Here is a 26930-nt window from a genome sequence, read left to right on the forward strand (position 1 = left end):
ATAGCGTATCCATTCAATTGTCTATATAGGGAACAGGCCCCATGATCATGGTCCTATTTAAGAGCTATTTTGTGTATGTCAATCTCTATTTTTAAATGCAGACTAAAAATCACTGCACTCTATAGAAGCCACAATTCTAATAAAAAACAGGTGCTTGCTATTGAATACCAACTATACGCCCAGCACAGTGCTCGACAACCATCAGGTGTGGTTCTCAGAGCAGCCCCACAAAGTAGACCGGGATGATGGACCCCGCTGCAGAGGGAGAATGAGGCATGCTCCACCGCCCCACTCTCCACGATGCCACGCCCACGACACGAGCTGACAGATCTGTGCTGAAGAGACATGCAGCCATGTGGAGCCTTGGGGGACTCTGGGTTTCCAGATAACCCTAAAAGCTTTTTGTTCAGTGAATAACCCGGTCACATAAATTATCCTGTGCCATGTCCTTTAAATAGGGAATACAACTGAAACTTTTTGATGCCTCAGAGTCATTATCACAATCATCAATTATTTGACCTCTCAGCGTCCAGTAAGGAACTGGGCCCCATGCTAAGTGCACTCAGATTACAGGGCTTTTAAAGCTAATTTATTCAATTTGTAAAAATCTCTCCTGTCTCATGCCTCACACAGGCAGTTGACTATCATTCTCACTCGAAACAACCCCTTTCGGCTTTTTAAATTCTCCTCATCTAATCCAATGTGGATCTGTAAGCCACCTGGCCCAGATAATTTTTTCAAAAACCAAAGAAAAAGTTCAACCATGAAAAAATGGACAGCTTTTTACCAAATGGACTTTCATATCTAATTGGCTTCCTGGAAGCCCTTTTTTTTATTGAACTCACTTCCAGGTACTTAATAGTTTTCTGATTGGTGCGAGTAACACATGGACGTTGCTATCTGATTATCTGGCCTACTCAGAAGGCTTCTTAAAAAAAATAAAATAAAAAATTTTTAAAAAGAAAGCTTCCTGTCTTGTGTGGGTGGGAGGGGGAATAACAACGAGTGCTGTTTGAAGAAATCACACGATGAGAAGGAGGGGCACCCTCCAGCCAGGTCTCCACAGGCAGAAGCACCTTGATGTGCTCAGATATGTGGTGATCAGCACCATTCGGCTCCAATGAACTAATTTCACATTAACCAGACTCATCGGAAACTGATGTAAGACAACCAGAGGCTTAACTTATTAATGTAACAGGAGACAAAAAATTATCAGGCAGAGTTCAACAATCGGCACATCTTCTCCCCACGGCACCACCACAGGCAGGAGGCTGTACGGCAAGCATGGACAGAAGCAGATCGAGCGGAGTTTTCTAGATTAATTTGACGGACTGAACTTCTGTTACAGGGACAGACCTGCTGCCTAGACAAACGACTGATGCTGATCACAGTGCAGTCTGCGTGGACCACGGCCCAGACCAACTGTGAACACTTGTGTAACTCTCCCTTTCCTGCCCTCTCTAGGCTGGCCAACCCCCTGCCTGATGCATAGATGTACATATAGATCTACAGACATGCTGATACTACTGAACCCCCAAAGCCAATCTCTGGGGGCCTGGAAGCCAGACTGCCAAGGTTTAAATCCCAGCTCTGCCACTTCCTAGCTCTGTGACCTTGATCAGGTTACTCACCCTCTCTGTGCCTCAATGTCCACATCAGTAAAATTGGGATAATAACCAAACCTACCTTATTGGGTTGTTGTGAGGATTAAAAGATTAAATCAGTTTATATAAAATGCTTAGAAAAGTCTGTAGCACGTTTTAAGTGCTCAACAGATGTTAACTATTAAGGTGATTTTATAAATCTCCATTCCAATTGTCTTTTGCATTTCCTTGCTAGTCCACGTGCTAAAGGATAGCCTTATTTCCCTATTTACCAATTCTCGGGAAGCGCCTTTCTGTCCATCCCGGGACCTCTTTAAACTGAGGCAAAGGGACACTTCCTCCCTGTTCCTCTGGTTTCCACGAGGAAGGCCTTTCCCTCAAAATTCCTGACTCGGGACGTGGAGGAGCCGAGTACCCTGGGTGCTTCCTGAGGGTGCCCAGCACCCGAGGGAACAGGAAGGGTTTCACATGCCCTGCTTGTCTCCCAAACTCCCTAAACTCATAAATCACTCCATTACGCGAGGAGGACTAGCGGTGGGAGACAAGCTGGACACGTCTCCCACCTCCACGCCCTGAGTATGACAGCGGCAGGTCCTCTCATAGGACGGCCTGCTGTGGCCCAAAGCTGCCTGGGACTGGCTGAGTCTGTCCAGATCCTGGATAGAGAATTAAGTTACCCATTTTCCTGTATCCCTAAAGTTCACGGAGAATGTGGCCTTATCAGTAATAAAGGTGACATTTACCTCCACCTGCCTACTCTTTTGTCTCATCTCTCAATTGCCTGGTGGAGAAAATTGGACTGTAATTATTGGGCCCCCTTAACCCTCAACGTATACTAATTAACTATAATTCAATGGTTTCACGTAGGTGCAGGGTGGCTGCACAACGTCCCTCTCTCTGATGCTGCTGCTAAATCACGAGTATAGGAACTACCGATCCTCTTCAAAGATTTCACTCATTTCTTAACTGAATTTTTCCTGATAAAAATCATATTTTCCTATTTTAATTTCTTAGTAATTGCCAAAGACTATAAAATGATGGCTTCATACAAAATAATAGCTAAATTTTGGGAGATCTTTTATGAAACAACCACTGTTCTAAACACTTTACTTAATTTCTCTCTAATATTGACAATTGTACAAAGACAATATTAGCATTCCCATTTTACAGACAAGGAAAAAACTGAGAAAGAACTGACTCAAATTTGCATGACTGCACACTCAAACCCAAGTCAAAAGACTGGGCTCTCTCCACGATAGCAAATGACCGCCCATTAATTAACATACAACAGTAAGTTCAATACTCAGAGAGTTCAATTCGTTTTTCAGCTTTAAGGTGCTCCAGAGACCTTTTCTATCTTTTTTATAAGATCATGGCTGACTGGTTTCTAATATTGGAAGAAAAGTCTAATTTCGCCATTGTTCGCACAGCAAGTCTGAAATTTTCACGCTGAGATGAGAGAATAAAAATAAGATATAACTAGAATACTTTTTCTAGGTATCCAGACATAATGGACATTGTGCTATGCTGAAGCATTAAACAAAGAAATCAAATTAAAGGAACGTTGTCTTCTTTTACAAACAGGAAAATTGACTTTTAAAAGTGCAACAGCGCCACCTATGGCCAAAAAAGGCTTCCCAAGTTGCTGGAAAAGATGCAACCAAAAAATTGGCTGCATATAAGCAATGATCAGTAAGGATTTTAAAAATAGGATGCTCAGAGACCATAACTAAAAGCTTAGCTAGCACATACTGAATTCTACTTCAGGGAAGGGAGTGGAAGTCAGTACTTAATCTTAAATCTTTAATGATGCTGAATATAAACAAAAAACACAGGATCATGGTAACTAATCTTAGAACAGGAAGGAATCTTAGGCACTCAGTCCAGCCTCTTCACTTTATAGATAGAGGGGTGAGATCCAGGGAATCTGTCCTTCTAGCAAGCTGTAGCAAAGCTTACTCCTACACCTTGTCTCTTGCACTATACCAAAAACCAAGGGATCTATACTAACCCTATATTCATAAAAGTCACATCTGCATTTTTCCAATAGTGGGAAGTCTAAGTCTTGCAAAATACTTCCCAAAGGGCTAGTAACTACACAACACACAATTTTATTGAAATACAAAAACGTTTATTGACATATTAAAACAGCATGAGCTCCCTTTTATTCTCTCTATAAAGGAAAAGTGACAGATGTCGAATCAACAGTTTAATTTTTTTTAACCTACTAAGGTACAGAAAAAAAATCAAAATTTTCTTCAATCACCAAAGAGATAAGCTTATTCCCTGAAAACAGCTCAATATCAATTTTTCTAAACTTAATCGCTATGGTCAAATTCCTAGTGATTTAAAGGTTTTAGTGGACGATTACATGGCAATATGAATTCTGAATTGTAAAAATATACATTCTGTACACATAATATTTAAGTTCTTCTGCTTAAGGCAATTTAGCTATTCCCTATCCTACTAGAATGACACTGATTTCATCAAAATTTCATATCACACTAAAAGAAAGTAACTGAATCCTTATCACTTTAAATCATATTCATATATATCATATGCATATACGTGTTGAATAAGCACCAGAAATAAATCACCCTCTTCAGTATTCAAACTTGCTGCTTCTAAACAATCTATGTCATTGTGATGGCGAATTTTTATAGAGCACCTCTTAGGGGCTTTACATACATAGTATCTAACTCTCACAACCCTACAAGGTAAATAACATTATTCTAAGTTCACAAATGAGGAAATATACTTAGGCCATAAGTACAAAGCTGACAAGTCCCACGTCCATAAAACTTATATATTCATCATCAGGAAAGAAAAGAGTATAGATTTTTACTTTCGCTCAACATTCACTGAATTAATCTTTTCTTCCGTACTAAAGACTACATAAAACCAATTCAGTCTTTATCACTTTTTCTCTCAACAAGCATCACTAGAGAAAAACAAGAAGTAAGTCATTAGCAATGGTAGATTTTCAAAACCCACTGCTCTTTGCATTGTAATTTTCTGTGCTTACAGAATTGAGAAAACAAAAAGATACTAACTTTTTAGTTTTTTTAGCTGAGAATAAAACATTTGTGAAAATGCACAATTTTAATCTATGCAACTCTATCTCATATTTTCACTGATAGCTCTTCTTTTAAGACCTTCTCAGGCTGAGACCACTAAAATCTGTCATTTACGAACTCACAGAATTTCAGAATACCAGTCAATGGGAGGCTGATTAGAGGAGCAATTAATGCATACTGTGCAGTCATACCAACCTGGGTTCAAGTCCGGAGCCTTCAAGCACGTGATTTGGGGCAAGTTACCTCATCTCTAAACTTCAGTTCCTCACCTGCAAAAAGGAGGCACTGATACCTACCCTCAGATGCCTGTTCTGAGGTAAAACAGAAAGCATTTGGCACAGCCGCTGGCCTATGGTGGGTGCCGAATAATTCATGGCTATGTTGATAATTATGATGATGGTGATTACTATTAATAAACTAAGATAGACCATAAAGGAGAAATAGTTACATGTCAAGAAGCATTACCTTTTGGACTGAGTGCAGAATGTCCTATTGGTTTTTTTCATAAACCAAGTTCTGTCTGTTAATTATAGACTTACAGGTTCATATACAAGTCCCCAGAAAAAAGAATTAGTGGCTTCTAACCTTTGAATACTAAGAAAGTAAAGTTCAAAAAAAAAACAATTAAAACAAAAGGAGAATTAAAGCAAAAAGAGTTAGGGACTACAGAATTCTTTTTGAAACTAAGATGACTCAGTTTTAAGAGGGAAAAAAATCTCTTTTCTCAGAGGAAATCTGCTTGAATACATGTCATCTGGATCTGAGATATCTAGAGTCTTTTAACACTATTCATGAACTCATACTACCAAGTCTTAAAACAACTTGAACAATCAACAATAATAACAATAGTATTAATAATAGCTGCTAACATTTATCAAGTGCTGGCTAGGATTGTTCTAGGAACTTTATATGTGTCTCTCGTTCACAAGAACCCTATAAGTTACTATTGTTATCTTCCTCATTTTACAGATAAGGAAATTGAGGCACAGGGAAATTAAGCAACTTGTTCCAGGTCACGCTGACATTAAATGACGCCTGTATTTCTTCTGTTTTGCTGTTGAAAAAGGAACCTGAGATATAAATTCAAGGAAGAATGTTAAATAATTAGTTTGTCTGGTCTTCACCTCAGATAGTAGACGCCATAAATTCCTGATGTAAGACGAGGTTGCCACTACAAACTGAATAATCTTGAAATTAATTATCCAAGATGAAGTAACATATCTGGTCACGCTGTCAAGCCCATTAATGCATCTGGACCCCCCACTGCTGGAAAGGGAGTAACACTATCACTGATGTAAGGAGATAAGCGCTCTCTCAGCTCTAGTCTGGGTTTCACTGGAGGTTTTCCCCAAAGACCGTCTCCAACAGTAAAAGTTCTCAAGGTTCTTACACCATGTAAAGCTAAATAAAGACATTTCTCTACTATAGACAGAGCAGTTTTTCAAAAAAGCTTAAAACTGTTTTTGTCTACACTCAGCAAGGGGCAAAAATGAAACATTTTCCAAGACTCTCGAGTCTCACTAATCACATCCACAGAACAGCCTCGGTGCATTATAACTCTTCAGATCACAGGGGACAAAAAACAACCTCCAGCAAAAGGACGCCCATGGAGAGCACAGAAAACTCTCTTCTAAAGAGAACATAAGGCACGTTTTCACCTCTCTGAGTGTGCTGGAGATTTTAGCATCTGGTCACTGACTAGAGAAGACAATACGACTTAAAACGCCGTAATCTCATACCAGAGACAGCACTTATAACGACAAGGAATAACACAGGTGGTGAACACTGACGGAACATCTCAGGTCAGAACCAAAGCTCAGGAAAGGCAGGAGCTGAGAGATCCTCAACCTCAGACTTTCTATGTCACTTCTCAGCCTGCTTTACTTTCCTCCCAAATAACTGAGACACCACTGAAACCATTAGGAATGCTGTGCTGAAGAGCAATAAAATATCTTCGAGAACCATTATAGATTCATCTAAGCAGTTCTACAAAGAGCGCGCCCAGATTCAGACTGTGCGGCTACTGTAACTGGTTCGGAAAGGCCGGCTCTGCATTCTTTGCTGGTGATAGGGGATGGCATAATGCAGGAAAAAAAGAAATTTAAGGCTCTTCCCCAACCAATACATGCCAACTACCATAGGCTTTCTCTTTGAGGAAAAAGGTATCTAAAAATCTCATGGATTAAAAAACACCTGGCAGTTTTGTGTATAGCCTTGATCTCTGCATTCTATGTTATTATCTTTGTGATCTGTGCAATATGACAACTATATCCTGGCAAGTTCATTCATTAACAGTCAAAAGGGTCAAGTTTATTCAACAAGCATTTGTGGGTCTGCTCCTCCAAAGAAGACTTTTCACTCTTCATTGGTGCTAACAAACATAAGCAAATCAAATTTAACTCATTAAGAGAACTTCAAGAACCAGGAAAATAAGAAACAGCCCCCAGGCCCTCATTTAGCTATTAAATCATAATTTTCATAACTCACAGAAATTATAAAAAAGACCCAGAAACAGAACTTCAAGGTTGGTCTACCATGAAATTTTATGCAAGTTTTCCAGGAATCAACCAATCAGTGTACTCTATTAACATTATTCAATAAGATTCAAGAAGATCAATAAATATCCAATAAAATCAGAAGAAAATGTCTCATGCGCAAGATTTCTGATTCAACCGATTTTATACTTTAAACAATAGTCAGCTTTAACTCAGAGGGACAAGTAGTAAATTACTCCCACTTGCAAGACCGTAGATGAGGCCAGGTCAGAGGAAAGAGCGGAGCTTACCCGGTCGATGTCTGTTGGCTGCTTCAGCAGGAAGAGAGCTGCCCTGACACCTTCGAGCTCCAGTCTTACCACCAGTTCCAGCAGGATAGTGATAGATGACAGAAGCTGAACATAACCCTTCAAGGGCAGCTGGGCATTAAAAAAAAAAAGGACAATTAGTAAAGTTAGTGGCCCATCATTAGCTCAAATTGCAACGGCTAAGAATGATTTGAACAGATAATGTGGAAATGCCAATTTTTCCCCAAAACAAAGATCTCCACACACCTTCTTTAGGAACCCTACCAACCCTGGTGACCACTCTCTGGGTGTGAGGTACACAAGTGGGTACCATGCCTTCTGGATAAGTACCTGCTGCAGAGGCCCTAATGCTATAGCTCGAGGGGATACAGTTATATTCCACCAATCAACAACAGGTATTTATAGACTTCTCTTTCAAGAAAACTAAGTAAAACTCATATTCTGTCTTTCTCACCCTGCTTAACCCTTTATCTCTTTCTTTCTTTTCCGCCATCTCTTCCTAGTTCTCACTCCTTCTCTTTCCTACTTTTATTTCTCTATCCTCTTTAAGAAGCCAAATTATGAAACCTAAGTCCACTTTAAATATTCTTATATTTAATGTGTTCTACAGCACATTGTTAAGCTTCCATCAAAGAACTTACTTGGTTACTTCACTCTGACTTGTATTATCATAAGTGACCGACAGACTAAACTGCTTCCTCAAGGAAAGAACCCTACTTTAATTCTTACTCACACAACATTCATTTAACAAGAATTTATGGGACATCTACAATATGCCAGATGATGGAGACACACAGACCATGCCTCCCACTCCCATGAGACAGTCCCTGAAGGAGAAAAACAGCTAAATACGCAATTCCAGCACAAAGGGTTAGCTCCATAATAGACAGAGTTCTGTACACCCTTTGCCTGGAGGGATCATAAAAGGCTGCCCTTTGAAGTAGGTTTGTTGTTTTGTTTTGATTTAGTTTTTCAAATTGAGATATAATTCACATACCATAAAACTAACCCACTTAAAAGTGTACAATTCAGCAGTTTCTAGTATATTCACAGTTGTGCAATCAGTACCACTACCTAAATTCCAGAACATTTTCATCACCCCAAAAGAAAGCCCAAACCCTTTAGCAGTCACTCCCCAGCCCTCCTCCACCCAGGCCCTAGCAACCTCTAATCTGCTGTCTGCCTCTGTACATTTGCCTGTTCTGGACATTTCAGATAATTGGAATCATAGAATATATGGTCTTTTGTGTCTGGCTTCTTGTACTTAGCATGATTGTCAAGGTTTGTCCATGTTGCAGTGGTATCAGTATTTCATTCATTTTTAACATTCCACTGAACATTTGAACATTCCTGAGTAACTGTACAGATATATCACACAGTGTTTCTCCATTCATCAGCTGATATACAGATGAAGAATGAGTGTAAGAGGTGACAGATGTAGGGAATGGTATTCTAAGCAGAGGACAAGTTGTACTAAAAAACAACGAAGGAACAAGGAGAGGCAGTGGGTTTTCGAGGAAGTACATGCGGGTTTCAGCAGGACTGCAGTGCAGGCCTGGTGGGGAAATGGCAGGAGATAAGGCGGGAAGTTACCCCAGGCGATGCCCACAGCAACCAGCGCAGCTGACTGCTTCTGCTCCCTGATCTTTTATTTTCAGAGCTATTTTTTCTGTTTTCTCTTATTTGAAATAACAGCTGCCATAATTATATATCTGATCATTTTCATCAGATAATCTTACCTCCAAGCCACAAAAAGTCATTCACTGAGCGGAGAAGTTCCACCGACATGTGGTAATGTACCAAGGAGTCCTGCAGCATCCCGGCCTGAAGACATAAGTCCCCCACATGTTTCCGCATGCGTCCTTGGCATCTCTTCTTGTAATGTCTAAAAAATAAAATGCACGGAAATGAATCACTGTTAATGCACGGCTTCTACCCCAAAAGTACACTGGCTAAGCACTATTCAACTCTCTCACTACAAAAAAATTGCTAAGAAGGCAACATTAGGCTCTATAATTGAAAGCCAGAAACTAATCATTGCCAGGTACGTGAGCTGGAAAGGTCCTAACTTCAAAAACTACTGCCAAGTTATTTTCTAAACGTAATAGGTACCTAGGACTTCTACCATACATTTCACTTAGACAATAGTAGGTAGGATTCCTCTTTCCAAATTTTCCAATTGCAACATTAGCACAAGAAAGTTTATGTTTCAGCTTTTTAAAAAATCAATTATCTTCCAGTTTCTTAACTTGAAACCTATTATTATTTTATAAAGAGAGCTATGTGGCGTATTATAAGCCAACCATTTGGTTTTTGCAAACAAGACCTCTATCTTCAGTATTTCAGAGCAAACTTTAATAATGCTTTGAGAGGGTGGGGCCTGAGCACTCACCAACAGCTCTTTAAATATTGGCAAGGATGTGGTATTAAATAATGCAAAGGTTTCTAACTCCCTATCAACTCAGAAACCAAAGAAACTATGCCGAAATCTTCCTTTATCAATTTTAAATATTCCTATTCTTTTTAATATTGAATTTCCTAAAAGATACGATTTTTTTCTAAGAAAAATAGCACCTGCATTAAACTTTCCCTGACCAAGAAAGCAATCTTATCAAGAATAAAAACCCCAATAGAAATCCAAAAGATGAGAAGTTTCTAGCTATTTTCTTTTTTAAAGATTGGCACCTGAGCTAACAACTGTTGCCAATTGCCAATCTTTTTTTTTTTCTTTCTGCTTTTTTCTCCCTAAATCCCCCCAGTACATAGTTGTATATTCTAGTTGTGGGTCTTTCTAGTTGTGGCACGTGGGACGCCGCCTCAACGTGGCCTGATGAGCGGTACCATGTCTGCGCCCAGGATCCAAACCATCGAAACCCTGGGCCGCCATAGCGGAGTACACGAACTTAGCCACTTGGGCACGGGGCCAGCCCTGAGAAGTTTCTAGCTAAATGAATGTTATTGACAGACCTCAATGCAGAGTTAAATCCCATCATATCTAACTCGAACGAGCTCAACACACTCTTTGGCTACCCTGGAACTTAGCTTTTCTGTTCCAAATGTTGGGTGAACTAGGATTATCACATAAGGCAGAGAGGGAGAGAAGAGGGAACACCAGCGTCCATTTGTTTTCTTCCAAGCCACACAGCAGTGTCAGGACAGCCGCACCAACAAGCCTTCCCATAAGAAAACACTACAGCTGTACTGCCCCTGCCATGCCCAACCAGGCCCCCCACACCTCTCTCTCCCAGAGGTCACCCCAACAGCCTTCTAATGATCTCTCCGACCCTCCCCATTCTGTACCAGCCCTCCCCTCTGTCCCTACTGCCTATACACACACACCACACACCCCCCACATGCACACACACCACACACAACCACACACCCCTACCACACACACATACACACATCACACACATACACACACACTCCCCACATGCACACACACCACACACACATATACACATCACACACATACACACACCACAGACACACACCATATGCACACATATACCACAGCCCACATACACACACACACACACACACACAGTTGGAGTGGCCTTCCCAAAGCACAAATCTGATTATGTCACTCCCCCACTTCAAACTCTTCAAGCGCTCCCCAACACAGCCCTAGCCCCCTCCCACGGCTCCCGCCTCCCCTCCTAGCACCGCCCCCTGCCCTCTCCAGCCTTCCTCCAGTACCAGAGTCCCCAGTGACCTCAGGTTCCACCTGACCCTTTCTGCCTAGCTACTTCCCACTCTCCTGAGGGCTCATTTGGACTGCCAGTTTCTCAGGGAAGCCTTCCTGCCTCCGGCCTCTGCACTTTGGGTTAGGGGTGCCTGCTGTGTTCCTGGAATATTCTATGCTGAATCACCTTCTGACATTTGTAAGCTCCAAAAAGGTCAGTATACTTTGTTTACTGTTGTGTGTCCATCCCTCTCCCCTGGACACTCAGCCGTGTCTGTTATGAGTAAACAAATGAATAGATGGGTCTCAAAAGGGACCAACAAAACCAGGATTACCTCTCCTAAAGGTCCCTCCCTGCTGACATCCCTCACAGCCTCCCTCTGTTGTCAGTTTTAAAAACCAAGTTCCTGCAAAGCCCACATGACCAGGCCCTCTCCTGATAGGCGTCCTCCTCAGCAGGAGCACGCCCACCCTGAACTCCGGGAGATGGACCACTTAGAGCTTTTCAGCACAGGGCGCTCGCCCAGGCCCCACCCCACAAGCCTCCAGGCCTCTGCCCAGGCTGCTTCTGCCACCTGAGCCACCATCCCTGCCCCTTCACCTGGCTGACTCTTACTCTGCCTTTAAAACTAAATGCAGAGGGCTCTTGCTGCAGGAAATCTTCCCTGGAGATGTCCTGTAGCTCTCAGCTGGGCTGCCCTCCACAACAGGATTGCAGTCACTATCCGGGTATCTGTCCATCCCTCCGTTAGGACCATGAACTCTCTGAGGGCACTTGGGAAGAGGAGAAAGAGAAGAGGGGAGGAAGGAGCCAAAAGCCAAATCACAGCCCAAGTCCCTAATGTGAGGACTTTCACTTATGTGTCACACGCCACTGGACTCATTAGGGGAAAAGGTCCCCCAAACAACTGTGAAAGCATCTTACTCTGACAGCAACATAATGCACTGTGTAGGCATTCTTTATCTTCACCTGATATAAAATGATAGCAGAGAATAATATAAACTGCACAGAACTTCAGGGAATGCGCCCCCTGGACTTAGGAGGAACAGAATATTACTACATCCAACTCACAGAAAGGCAGTTCCTGTGCCTCTCCCGCCCCAAGGTGGACCGCGCTTAAGTTCAGAAGCCTCTAAGGCTTACTTTGCACTCACGCATCGTTTACAACCAGGTCACGGTTGAAGTGAAATGAAAACACACGTCTCTGGGACATAAAGCGCTTCGATGCCACCTAACCATCAAAAGAGCCTGAGCTTCGTGAAATAGACCTGCAGCACTTCAATGAGGGACGTTTTTCTGAGAGGTTTCAAAACTGATCTACTTTATCATTACAACTCTAACAGGGAGGTAACAGAATTCATAGAGAGAACAGGCCCGTGTTTGAATTCTGCTTCAGCATTTACTAGCTGTGTGAGGCTGGACTAATTACTTAACTTCTCTGAGAATGCTTCCCACTCTGCAAAATGGGTCTGCCACCGGCCACCTCGGATGGCACTGATATGACGTGAATGAAGTACGCAGGCAGGACGGCTGACTGGTGCCTGACATAGAGTCCTGTGGGTTCCCACCTCGCTCCCCTCCTCCTTCAGACTTGTATTGCTCCCCTAATAAGTATCAAGCCCCTGTAACAGACTGTCCTATGCATCTTGTATCCACCTAGTACAGTGCCTTACACTTAGAAGGATCAAAAAAGAACTGTTTCCTTGATAGAAGCTATCAATGTTCTTAAGAGGTTTGTTTTTAAGTCTAATTTTGGGGAAAAGACTATTCCAGAACTATCCAAAAATCCTTCTACATGTCAGCTCCTCTCTCCTCAGGCCCCTATCCCATCTGCCTTTTGTTCCATGGAAAAGACAGTCCACTCGGCTGGGACCCTCCTCAGGCCCTTCCCCCCGCCTCCAGGATGAGGGGCACTCCGTCTTCTCCTCACTCCCACGCGACTCCAGCTCCTGAGGAAGCTGGCCTCCTCCGTGCTGCTGCCAGAGTGATCTTTCTAAGATGCAAATCTGCCCACATGATTGCCTTCAGATTTCTTTAGCAACTGCCCCCCACCCCCAAGCACCTTTAGGATGAATAGCAGCTGCTCCTAAAATCCCAAACTCCTTAGAATACTACGAAAACCTCCACGACCTGGGCTTTCCTCCGACCCCCCTGGGTCACATCAGAGTACCCAGGGATCAGCCCTGGACCTTCCTCCCGCCTTTGTCTACACCTCTCTAGATGAGCTCATCTACAGTCACAGTTTTAAATACAAGCTAAATATTGACAACTCCCAAGGTATACCTCTGGGCCCGCTCCTTCATCTGAGCTCCAGGCTCACAAATCCAACTGCCTCTTTGAAATCGTCACTTCAATGTCTAACAGGCATCTAAAAAACATGTCCAACACTTACTCTGCAATCTGATACCCAGCAGGTACCTCCCAGTCTTCCCCTTTTCAGTAAGCAGCCCCACCACATGCCCAGGTGTTCCCGTCAAAAGCCCAGGTGTCATACCTGACTCCCTGTTTTCCTCACCCTCGCCCCCACACTGAAATCAGTGGCAAGTCCTGTCATTTCTGAAGTATACCCCAGCTTTGGTCCCGCAGGACCACCACAGGACACAACCAGCTCACAGCAAAAGTGTGCTGAGTCATGGTCCTCTGGAGGGTGCTCACTGAAGAGGGATGTCTCTCCGGGCACCCGTTACTTGGGGAAGCCACTTGAGACCCACACAGGAGGCCAAGAGGACGGTCCAGGAAAAGGAACTCATGGTTCTCCCATGGTCTGAACTCCGGAGGGTCCGAGGTCTAGGAGAGCTCCCAGTGAGAGGACACACCTGCCATAGGTGAGCAGGTGAGAACGGAAGGACCCAGGGAAGGCTATTCTCCCAGTGATGCCCCCGGATCTAGTAAGCAACGGGAAAGGCCCTGTGGTCCAGGGCGTCACCCAGCCATCACAGGGTCCCTGCCCTCCATTTTCAAAGCCAGACAGCTTCAATTTCTTGTACTTGCTACACTTATTTCTGTTTTGTTCCCCAGAACACGCTGGAATCTTTCAGAAAGTCTGGCCTGTCTCAATGGAGACAAAGTAAGTGAAGCATGAAAGTGATAACATTTGGAACAGATCATTAAAGGAAAAACAAGGCCTTCTGGCCAGCATGGTGGTGGCAGCAAAACTTTTCCCCATGAGTGAGATGGACCAGGGGGAAGAATACGAGGCCCTAGGTCAGCCAAAGATTCTCCCCTCAGGGCTACCCTGGGTGTTGGAGTTTCACTACTGCAAACTAATGACATGCCCATCAGTGATGGACATTAGGCTCAACAATTACAGAAACAGCTATTTCTTCCCAACGCAGGGTTAAAAGTAAAAGCGGGAACAGGTAAGGGCCTGCAGATTGCCAAGGGGGGCCTGAGGGGGGCCTAAGGTGGGCCCCAGAGCTGACTCTGAGCATTACTGGCTAAGGCACATAGGGAATGGCAGTCAGTTACAGAGGTCCTGTGTCCACAGATCCAAACACACTAGCTATTTAGGAGACGGCCTTATTTTCCTGATCCTTGGAGAAGTCACTGTCATAAAAGGGGCAAAAGACTGGTATAGAGTTGAGAATAGCCTCTGTCCCTTTACGAAGGAAGGTGGCTACGGTGAAGTCAAATCAACGGCATGCTTGAGGGGAAAGCAAAAGAAAATCTGGTAACCGCTTCTTCCAACAGCGTCCCTTTGAGGCCAGCATAGTCTCGCACTGGCCACACCTTTACCAGTGACTGCTGGTCGATAAGCACCATCATGCACATCACACAGCAACAGCCAAGAATCACGTGCCTAATGCGTTCATTTAAAAGCCAGAATCAAGCAAGGCACTGTGGTCTTAGACTTTCCGAGTTAAAATAGCCCGTGAAAAATCCCTCTGCAGCCGCCTAAATCAATTAGCATCTCATGTCCTCAATACAAACAAAAAATTAATAAAGGCTCATTTGTCACCAAATACTAAGTAAGACAAAACAAGTTCCCCAAAGCAAGTATTTTAACAGACATCAAACACCAATGGGTTATGCACTAAAAAAGCTAAAATTTTTAAGAATTAGAAAATAAAAAGATGACCAATATAATAGATGGATCTAAGCAGCAGTAAGTTTTCATTTTTTAAAGCAATGGAGGCAATGGGAAGGCAGCGCATAGGGAAATCTAGCTATTTTCAAGGCAATATGTTCACAGCCTACCTTTTCAGACCCAACAACACACTCACAGGGCGGTATGATAGAAAAAAAAAAAGGAAAAGAAAAGAAAGAGGAACAAGCAAAAATTAGAAACACACAAGAACAAAAATAACTTCGACAGCTACAGCACTATGTGTACGAGAATTCACCGGGGGCTTTCATGAGCTGGGTCTTATGTGAACCCTGAAGTAAAACCCACCCACCCCCAGTGCTCCTGGGACGTCGGCCCACCTGCCATGGGGCCCATCAGTGTGGTCAGTGCATCAAACCAAACTACATCTAGAGATTTCCTTTCAAGCTGCAAAATACGATCTCATTTCAGGTTGGACACTTTTTATCACTCCTACCAAGAGATGTACGAGAGTTAGGCTCCGTTCCTGCACCAAATCTTTTGAAAAACTAGAGAAGTATGGAGCCTTGAAAGCAACAATGATTAACAGAGATTAGAGGAGAAGGTGCTTGATTTGAGGTCACTGGTGTCATTATCCCACTGAAGTTCAAATGACGGCTGAGTGTTTACAGTACGGCTAGAATAGAAAGGACCCACTGGGAGGGAGGGTTAATCCACTGCTGTGTTTCCAGTGCCTAGAGCCGTGCCTGGCACCTGGAGGCTCTCGATAAACACTTGTTAATATTATTAGCCACTACGCACCAGGCACGGTGTCCCGAAACAGTCTTCCTACTCCCGCCAAATTGTGAGCACAGATTTAAAAAGGCAAAACAAGCTGGGATTCTCTGGTGGGTCTGCAACCTCAAAGCCAACGAGTCTATGAGCCAAAAATGTCACCAGCACCAGAGGAGTAACAAAGGAGAGGGCACTAGTGGTGCACTGTGCAGACCCACTTTCTAAGGGATGACGACCACCGGTGCCTGCCCCGCCTGATGGCCCAGGAGGCCCAACAGGTGAGGTAAAAGGCTTTTGAGGTGCTCTGGTGCATACAGCAGCTTTGTCCCTCAGCAGCTGCCCAGGCCCCTAAAACTGCCCCCTCAAATCCAAGCAATAAAAGGGGGGCGCTGGCAATGCAGATCACAGGGCCACTGCAAGGATTAAGTACAGGTCGTGGGTATGACGTGCCTTGTCCTTTCCCAAGGCCACATAAACATGTCCGGGTAAGAAAATAAAAATTACTCCAGACCCTGCAAAGTCACACATGCAGGTGTGACTTGTGCTACTCGGTGCTTCTTACTTGCAGGGCTGGCCTGGGCCTATTTTTTTCTCAACTCTGTGACATCTTCTCCTCCGACTTACCAACACCCAGAAAGTCAGTGTTTGATCTTAGGTAAATTCAAGAAACATACTGAGGGCCTTCTTTGCAGTGGGCACTCTGCCAGCATGTACACTGTGTCATTTAGTCCTCACCTTGGAGACCATTGCCCAAATTCCACAGAGGACGGAGGAGACTCAGTGCCCAAGGCACGAAACCAGAGAGACACCGCTACCCCACACTCTCCCCAGCAAAAAGGACCACCTCTTGGAAAGAGCTGCAGCCTAAGCTTGCATCTCGTCCTCTTGTGCCCAACACATGCCAGAATGGCAATACAAGAGAACAGAGCAGAGGGCAGAGAAGAGCTAATTGCAATGCTGGTGCAAAGTAAAGCTGTTGACTTAATCACAGGGTAAATGTGAGGACTGACCTTTTCCTGCTCTGTCCAACACTCCCTGTTCTACAGAGAACATAAACACGCTCTCCTCTGCTCGCAAAGCGAGGAATCTGACGCTGTGGCTACCAGGTAGGGACAAGGGGCCAGACCCATGCCGAGTGCTGGGTGTGGGAGGCAGGAGACACAGGCTCCGCTTCCTGCTCAGCTAGCACCTAGCTCTGTTGCCTCTCCAGACTCAGCGTCTCATCTATAAACCCAAGGGATGAGACCGAATAAAAGTTTTCAAACTGTGCTCTAGGGCAGCACTGTCCAATAGAAATAAAATACAAGCCAAGTAAATAAAGCTAAGTTTTCTAGTAGCCATATTTTAAAAAACAAGCACTTGAAACTGATTTTAATAATATATTTTATTTAACCTAATATATGTAAAATATCATTTTCACATGTAATCAATATAAAAATATTAATGAGATATTTTACATTCTTTTTTCCGGACTGTCTCCAGATCTGATGTGCGTTTTACTTACAGCACACCTCAGCTCAGACTAGCCTCCTCTCTAGTGCTCAAGAGCCACAAGTGGCCACGGTACCATACGGGACAGCAGCACAGGGGGTCCCACGAAGGGTCCCAGCTGGAAAGGGGGAGCAAGTGTACCCACTAGCCCTAAAAGGATTTCCCTTACCCAAAGGCTTTCTAGCCCTTGCTGCAATAAAATCCCACCATTTGCTTATCCCTTCTTGCTGTAAGGAAACAACCCAAGCCCAAAGCCAAGGAACCTGGGCCCTCAGGCAGACTTACCTACTATCTGTGTCCAAGCCTACAAAGTCTTTTTTCTCAAACGGGACACAGAGAAGGGGGATCTTATCCCCAGACTTGTCCGTGGCCCTATCCAGACGCTTGGACTCGAGCACAATGAAGAGCGACTCGATGAAGTCCTCGATCCTCTTCTCTACCGTCTCACAGTCCTCGTAGTTGGGGTAGAAGGCCACATCGGTGCGTGGCTGCTCGGTGATCTCGCCCTGCAGCCCAAAGACAAAGAGCCGGGAGTCGTAGAGCGTGGAGCCATAGATCTCCTTCTGCACGTGGAACTTCTCGAAGGTCTGCGGCCAGTCCTTGGCCGAGAAGCAGTCTGTGATGGTGATAAGGCCCACAACTTTGCGGTGGGTCTGGAAGTCGCCCCACTCGTTGTTCTCGGGTGGGTAGTGGTGCCTGTAGCGGATGTAGAGCACACGCTGGGAGTCCCGCACACTGATCTGGCTCACAGAGGAAATCCTCTTGTAGATCCTGAAGAAGTTCTCTTCCGAGACGATCCCCACAGGCTGGACCACCACAAGGAGAGTCTGGTGGTCCTCAGCACACTGCATGTAGTCAGGGACGCTCATTTTGAAGTCCCTGCCCAAAGAGAAAAAAAGGAGACTTTGAGGTGCACACTTTTGAAGGCTGTTGGCCCGCTTTGGGACACAGTGATTCTGACACTTGGCACGTGGAAGGCAGGGTGAGCCCCGAGCAAAGCTGCGGAGTACATTTTGTGCTTAGAGTGCTGCATATGGCCACCACAGCTCTTATTCACAACACCATAACCCCTGGACTAGGCTTTGAGCCCCTGCTGAAAAGGGTCTGTCTCTTATCTTTCTATTTCCAGCACCTTGCCAGGTACCGATGTAGAGTCAGTGATCAAAAATGTTTGCTGAAAGAATGAATGAACAAATGAATGAACTGCTCCCCCATCCCCTCAGCAGGATATAATGAAAAGAACCACAGTAGAATCACCAGATCTGGATTTGAACTCCCGTCTCCCTGAGCTCCTCAGCTGCAAAATAACGGAGATAATAAAACCTGCCTTATAAGACTATGGCTGGATTAAAGGAGGTTGCAAATGTCAGGCACCTGGTACTCGGCCTGACATAAAAGCAGGGATAATATACATCTATTACCCCTCCTTTATAAACTGTACCACCCTGAGAGAGTTTTCTTACCTCTCTGAGCCAACTTCATCAGATATGAAAAGAAAACATTACCTGACTCCCAGTACCATTGAAGAATGAAATCAGATAACCCATATGAAAGCATCTGGCCCATAGGAAGTCTCAATAAATTTTGCTGAATGAATGAATGACCAAATGAATTGAAGTCCCTGCCCAAAGAGAAAAAAGAAGACTTTGAGGTGCACACTTTTGAGGGCTGTTGGCCCACTTTGGGACACAGTGATTCTGACACAGACCATCATAATGGAGATGGCATTGCCCGGAAATCAGAAGACCATGTTCAACCCCTGACCCTAAACTAACCCTCTATGTGACCTGGGGCAGGCGGGTGTGCTTCTCTTAACCCCAGTTTAATCATGAATAAAAATGAGGATAATAGGGGCTGGCCCCGTGGCAGAGTGGTTAAATTTGCACACTCCGTTTTGGCAGCCCAGAGTTTCACTGGTTCAGATCCTGGGCACAGACATGGCACTGCTTGTCAGGCCACGTTGAGGTGGTGTCCCACATGCCACAACTAGAAGGACCCACAACTAAAATATTCAACTATGTACTGGGGGAATTGGGGGAGAAAAAGCAGAAAATAAAAAAGAAAGAAGACTGGCAACAGTTGTTAGCTCAGGTGCCAATCTTAAAAAAAAAAAATGAGGATAATAATATATACCTCAAGAGGTTAGTGAGTCAATATTCTGGTTATGATATTATATTATAGTTTTGCAACATGGTACCATTAGACGAAACCGGGTAAAGTGTACATAGGCTCTCTCTCTATTATTTCTTAGAACTGCAGGGGAATCTACATTATATCTCAAAACAAAAAGTCTGATTTTTTTAAAAGCATATTGAGATTAAACGAGCTCACTGTATCAAATACAGAAAATACCATACAAATAGGAAAACACCTAGCCCACCAGATGCACTCAGTGAACACTGCCGCTGCACCCATCAGTAGGTTCCGACTTCACAGTATGGGGATGGGTACTCATGGCCAGAGGCAGCTGTACCCCCAAAGCTAACCAAGCTTAGGCTTCAGGCCCCACTTGCAAGAGCCCCTTCCGTGGCCCTATTTCTAACTTTTTCTTAAATAGGAACTCCAAATTGCACAACCTGCAGGTCATCAAAACCTGACTGCAAATATCATGGCAGTAGCACTCCCAGAGGAAACAACAAAATTAAAAGGCCATTTCTACAAGACCTCTGTATAATTCTAATGGCAGGGATTTCCTCCTGGACTGAGAGGAAGAGGACTGGGAGGAATTTTGGACATGCAGTCCCTGAGGCCACCTAACTCATGATGGATTTTAGATCTGAACCTTCACCTTCCACAAACTTCAAAATATACACGGACAGAGGGGTATGAATAAGATTTTTTTTAAAGGAATCCCTGGCCCCTTAACATATCTTGTTTCTATCCAGAACATAAATGGTTTATATGAATATTACTTCATTTAAACCTTTAAATATCACCTCAGCTTTACAGATGAAGAAAATGAAGCAAAGAGAGGTTTATTACATTGTGCAAAATCATAGAGAGGCCACGTCATAGGCAGTATTTAAACCCAAGCCCCCCACTCCACGCTCACACTCTGAAGGATGATGTCACTCTCTCCTCTGCCTCTCTCCTGCTCCCTCTCTGCAAAACTTCTCTGGAGAGTCTTTTCTGCACCACCTTGGAAAGAAGCAAAATCACAAGACCCTTCCACAAAGAGGCATGGCATCCCTCGGGAGAAGTACCAAAATCTTAAGGGTTAGGGTTGAGGAGGGAGATCTGAGAGTTTTGCATTTCTTGAAAGGAGGCATGGGTTTAAAAGAAACTGAAAAACATTTATCTGGTCTAAGCCTTCATTGTGCAGAGAAGAAAACAGAGGTCCAGAGCAGATGAGGAAAGGGCCTTAGTAACAAATACTGCCTCATCACAGCACCAAGAAAGCGCTGGGCACAGCTGAGGAGATGAAGGACCTACAATGCCCAGGAGAACAAGGGTTAGAAAAAAGAAAAAGTCATGCAAAGCCTTCTTTCTACAATACTGTACAATGACGTTTCATCAAGTTATTCAATATGCTTGCATCTCAAATTAAGGTAGGCTATATCAAGGTATAACAGGTTCTAGAAATTGAGAATTTGGAAGCATAACGGAAATTCCAACCCTTACTATGGTTTTTCCCCAATTCAAGTGAGTGCTCAGTGGATCACTCTGTGCCGGGCACTACACTAGGCATGGAGTTCTCCCAAATACAGATCTTTATTAACATGTGCACAAATCACATATAGGCCTACCTCAGAAAAGTCACCTACAGGTAGATCAAATTAGTAAAATTTAAAGTGGCATGCATTATTAGCAAAAAGGATGCTGCTGTGGCATTAACAGTAGGTGGCAGGGAACTCTGGTTGCACCAGTCCGCCAAGGTGGTTCAAGCACTGGCTGTGACTCTGTGTGACCAGAAGTGAATCATGGAGTTTTACTGACATTTAGTTTTCTCTTTTGTGAAAGGCTACAGTTGAAACTAATGATCTGTAAATCTCATCATTCACATACCCAATGTTTAGTGAGGACTTCTTATGTGCCAGGCTCTGTACAGATGAAAAGAGAGGGTCCCAGACATATTTGTGGGTAGAAAGAATTAATGTCATAAAGATGTTAATGCCCTCCAATTTGATCTATAAATTCAATGCAATTCTGCTTATAATTCCTACTAGATTTTGCACGGAATGTAACAAGTTAATTTATGGTCATGAATAGCCAAGAGAGTAATGTCAGCATCATGGTGGAGTGAGCTGTTCCCTTAATCTCTCCCCACTAAGTTACAACCAAACAGACATTCAGTAACCAACAGAGGATTCCCTACAAAGCACAATAGGACATCTGAGAGATCCACACAGCTATACATCTGAAGGTTGGGGTACTGGATCCCCAGGAAGCAGTGGAAGGAGGTGAGCAGATCCCCTCCCGCTCCTCTTCCCCAGCAACAGTGATCTAGGTGTCATGGGTCCTCACACAACAGCTGGTGCATGACTGAAGTGGAGGCAGGGAACAGGCAGGCCTGCACACAAGTGCTTTCACTTTCAGAGTAGCAGCCCAGTCCATGGGAATGCTCCACACCGAGTGGCGCAGCTCAGCCACCGCGTGGGCACCCCCACCAGGTGCAGCAGCCCAGACAAACCACCCAGGAGCGCAGAGCAGGCCCATATGCACAAAAGAGAGCATCCCTCCCCTCCCACCTAGCACAGCAGCTCAGGTGGTCCCTGGGCAAGGCAGTGGATCTGCACCAGAGCACCTGCACATGCATGTGTGACCTGTTAAGCAGTTGCAGCCAACGGGCAGATGCAGACAAGCCCTATCAGCACAACTTCCAATAGATGCAGTAGGTTCATAAAACACAGCTCCTGCCAGCCCCTAGTAGTGGCAGGAAGAATCTGCAACCTGATACTACCATTATGCACCAGCAAAGGATCACTTCATCAAACACCATGAAGAACTACATTAACACTTCAGAGCAGAAGGAAAATGACAAGTCTCCAGAAATGAATCCTGAAGTCACAGAAATTTACAATCTAAATGACAGAGAATTCAAAATAGTTGTCATAAAGAAACCCAATGAGCTACAGGAAAACTCAGAAAGACAGTTCAATGAACTCAGGAATAAAATTAATGAGTAGAAGGAATTCTTCACCAAAGAGATTGAAACTCTAGACATAAAAACAAACAAATTCTGGAGATGAAGAACACAATGAAAGAGACAAAAAACAATCTAGAAACCTTAAAAAACAGAGCTGACATTATGGAGGAGAGAATTAGTGATTTAGAGGACAGAAATGTAGAAATGCTTCAGGTGGAAGAGAGAGAACTAAGACTTAGGAAAAATGAAGAAATTCTTCGAGAAATATCCAACTCAATTAGGAAATGCAATATAAAGATTATAGGTATTCAAGAAGGAGAAGAGTAGGAGAAAGGAGCAGAGAGCTTGTTCAAAGAAATAATAGCTGAGAATTTCCCAAACCTGGGAAAATTCACAAGAATTTTTGTGTACAAAAATACACAAAGGCAATAGAACTCCTAATTAAATCAATGCAAAAAGACCTTCTCCAAGGCATATAACAGTAAAACTGGCAAAAGTCAATGACAAAGAAAAAATATTAAGGGCAGCAAGGCAGAAGAGAATAATCTACAAAGGAACCCCTATCAGGTTTTCAGTGGATTTCTCAGCAGAAACCTCACAGGCCAGGAGAGAGGGGAATGATATATTCAAAATACTGAAACACAAAAACTTTCAGCCAAGAATACTCTATGCAGCAAAACCATCCTTCAGATATGATGGAGAAATAAAAGCTTTCCCAGATAAACAAAAGCTGAGGGAGTTCATTGCCACCAGACCTCCCTACAGGAAATGATCAAGGATGCCCTCTTCCCTGAAACAAAAAGGCAAAGGTTTACAAAGCCTTGAGCAAGGAGATAAATAGACAAAAATCAGAAAATTGCAGCTCTCCATCAGAACAGGTTAGCAAACACTTAGTTATAACATAAAAGATAAAAGGAAGGAAAGCATCAAAAATAACTATAAACATTTCATTTTAATCACAAACAAATAATTTTTGATGACAACAACAACTTAGAAGGGCAAGAGGAATGAGGTGGAACCTGATTAGGCTAATGGAGATAAGAGGCTATCAGAAAACGGACTATCTTGAGCCAATACTGATGACCTAGTAGTTAAAGTTTGGCACACTCCACTTCAGCAGCCTGGGTTTGGTTCCTGGGTATGGAATGACACCCCTCATCTGTCAGCAGACACGCTGTGGTGGCAGCTCAAGCAGAAGAACTAGAAGGCTTACAACTAGAATATACAAGTATGTACTGGGGCTTTGAAGAGGAAAAAAAATTTTTTAAGGAAAATGGATTATCTCATCTATGAGATCTTTTATACAAACCTCATGGTAACTACTAAATAAAAAATCAGAGCAGAGACACGAATCATAAATAATGAGAAAACCATCACAGAAAACCACCAAACTGAAGGGGGAAGTCACAAATACAAGGGAAGGGAAATATAAAACAACCAGAAAACAAGAGATAAAATGGCAGTATTAAGCCCTCATATATCAATAATCACTCTACATGTAAATAGATTGAATTCTCCAATCAAAAGACACAGAGTGGCAGGATGGATTAAAAAACAAGAACCAACAATATGCTGCCTCCAGGAAACACATCTCAGCTCTAAAGACAAACACAGGCTCAGAGTGAAAGGATGGAAGACAATACTCCAAGCAAATGGCAAACAAAAGAAAGCAGGTGTTGCCATACTTATATCAGACAAAGCAGACTTTAAGATAAAAAAGTCAACAAGAGACAAAGAGGGGCAGTATATAATGATAAAAGGGACACTCCACCAAGAGGACATAACACTTATGAATATGTATGCACCCAGAACAGGAGCACCAAAGTATATAAAACAACTATTAATAGACCTAAAGGGAGAAATTAACAGCAACACAATAACAGTGGTGGTGCAGCAGTTAAGTGCGCACATTCTGCTTTGGCAGCCCAGGGTTCGCTGATTCAGATCCTGGGTGCAGACATGGCACCCCTTGGCAAGCCATGCTGTGGTAAGCATCCCACATATAAAGTAGAGGAAGATGGGCACGGATGTTAGCTCAGGGCCAGTCTTCCTCAGCAAAAAAAAAGAGGAAGATTGGCAGCAGATGTTGGCTCAGGGCTAATCTTCCTCAAAAAAAAAATAATAAACAAACCTGAAACCATAAAACTCCTAGAAGAAAATATAGGCAGTACACTCTTTGACACTGGTCTTAGGAGCATCTTTTCGAATACCATGTCTACTCAGGGCTGGGAAACAAAAGAAAAAATAAACAAATGGGACTACATCAGACTAAACAGCTTCTGCAAGGCAAAGGAAACCATCAACAAGAAGAAAAGACAACCCACCAACCGGGAGAAAATATTTGCAAATCATATATACAACAAGGGGTTAATGTCCAAAATATATAAAGAACTCATACAACTCAACAACAAAAAAACAAACAACCTGATCAAAAAATAGGCAGAGGATATGAACAGACATTTTTCCAAAGAAGGTACACAGATGGCCAACAGGCACATGAAAAGATGTTCAACCTCACTAATCATTAGGGAAATACAAAGCAAAACGACAATGCAATATCATCACCTTACACCTGTCAGATGGCTGTAATTACCAAGACAGAAAATAACAAGTGTTGGAGAGGATGTGGCAAAAAGGGAACCCTCATACACTGCTGTTGGGAATGCAAACTGGTGCAGCCACTATGGAAAACATTATGGAGATGCCTCAAAAAATTATAAATAGAAATACTATATGATCCAGCTATCCCACTATTGGGTATTTATCCAAAGAACATGAAATCAACAATTCAAAGAGACTTATGCACCTCTGTGTTCATTGCAGCATTATTCACAATAGCCAAGACATGGAAGGAACCCAAGTGCCCATCAACTGACGAATGGATAAAGATATGGTATATATATTCAATGGAATACTACTCAGCCATGAAAAAGATATAATTGTCCCATTTGCAACAACATGGATGAACCCTGAGGGTATGATGTTAAGCAAAATAAGCCAGACAGAGAAAGACAACGACAGCATGATTTCACTTGCAAGTGGAAGATAAACAAACACATGGATAAAGAGAACAGATTAGTGGTGACCAAAGGGGAAGGGGGTAGGGGGGTGGATGAAAGGGGTAAAGGAGCACATATATACGGTGACAGGTAAAAATTAGACTATTGGTGGTGATCATGATGCAGTCTATACAGAACTGATAAATAACAATGTACACCTGAAATTACGCAGTGTTATAAACCATTATGATCTCAATAAAATAACTGAAAAAAAAAGAAAAAGAATGGCCCAGAAACTCCTGAAGAACCACCACTGGGAAGAGGCATTTGTCCCACCAGATAGCAAGACCAGATATAACTGCTAATGGGGTACAGGGCTTCTTTTTGAGGTGATGAATGTCCTAAAATTGATTGTGGTGATGGCTGCACAGCTCCGTGAATACACTAAAAACCACTAGATTGTCTATTTAAATGGGTGAACTGACTGTATATGAATTATATTTCAATAAATCTGTGAGGGGAGGGGAAGACCAAATAAAAGGCTACAGCCGGCACAGTATTGGCAGAGGGATAAAGAGAAAAACGGAATGTAATCAAGTCCAGAACCAGACTCACACATACACGGAAATTTGAAGTGCAGCAGAGTTGTCACTGTAGGGCAGTAGGAAAGGACAGACTCTAACAACTGGCACTAGGACAACGGGCAATCTATGAGTTAGAAAAAGATACCAGCAAATAGAAATGGCAAGCAATTGGATATATTGGAGTATATGAGGAAGCCATTTGGCGTAAACCTAATTCGGCCTGACTTTGTTTTTGCAAAAGGGCCTGACATGGCCATCGAGCACACATTGTATATCTGCTTTAAACTTTTACTATGACAAGAACAAATGGCCTTAAGATAAAGGCGCAACTTTCCCCCACATTGGCATTTCCTTAGCAATAAGCATCTTTCCTTAGGCTAGGAACTGATTGCTGTGCTCACCTTTGACCACCCAGCTCACGTGTGACCACCCAGCTCGAGACAACAGACCTGCCACCCTGCTGTGTCCATCAAGACAGCAGACCTACCTGCTGTGTCCATCAATTGCTGTACCAACAGAGCAGTCTCGTGACTGTTGTAAAAAAGACATTCCAATCCTATGTGAAACATCCTCTTTGGGGGCATATAACCACTCTGTACACCCCACTTCTTTGGTGCCCTTTCTTCCTTCGGGAAGAAAGGCCCTGGGCCATGGTCCTCACATTTTAGCTCAGAATAACCTCTCCTAAATTTCCATTTATAGATTGGTTATGGATTATTTTCATCGACAATACACAACCCAATCACAATATGGGCAAAATGCTCGAATAGACGCCTTTGAA

General features: G+C 43.3%; 1 protein-coding gene across 9 annotated transcripts in view; it reads right to left on the reverse strand.

The window, feature by feature from the left end:
* The window catches only part of TRAPPC9 (trafficking protein particle complex subunit 9), a 626356-nt gene that overhangs the window by 594804 nt on the left and 4622 nt on the right, over window positions 1-26930 (reverse strand). For 7 of the 9 annotated variants that reach the window (XM_070631024.1, XM_070631026.1, XM_070631021.1 and 4 more), the window contains exons 2-4: window positions 17766-18359; window positions 9224-9369; window positions 7467-7595 (exon numbers count right to left, since the gene is read on the reverse strand). In XM_070631024.1, coding sequence (XP_070487125.1) covers window positions 7467-7595; window positions 9224-9369; window positions 17766-18349 — 859 coding nt within the window. In that variant the 5' untranslated portion in view covers window positions 18350-18359. Of the gene's footprint in view, window positions 1-7466; window positions 7596-9223; window positions 9370-15367; window positions 18360-26930 lie in introns of all 9 variants that reach the window. The other 2 variants (XM_070631030.1, XM_070631029.1) reach the window with 1 other exon arrangement.

Source organism: Equus przewalskii, chromosome 8 (genome assembly GCF_037783145.1).
Source record: "Equus przewalskii isolate Varuska chromosome 8, EquPr2, whole genome shotgun sequence".
Taxonomy (NCBI): Eukaryota; Metazoa; Chordata; class Mammalia; order Perissodactyla; family Equidae; genus Equus; species Equus przewalskii.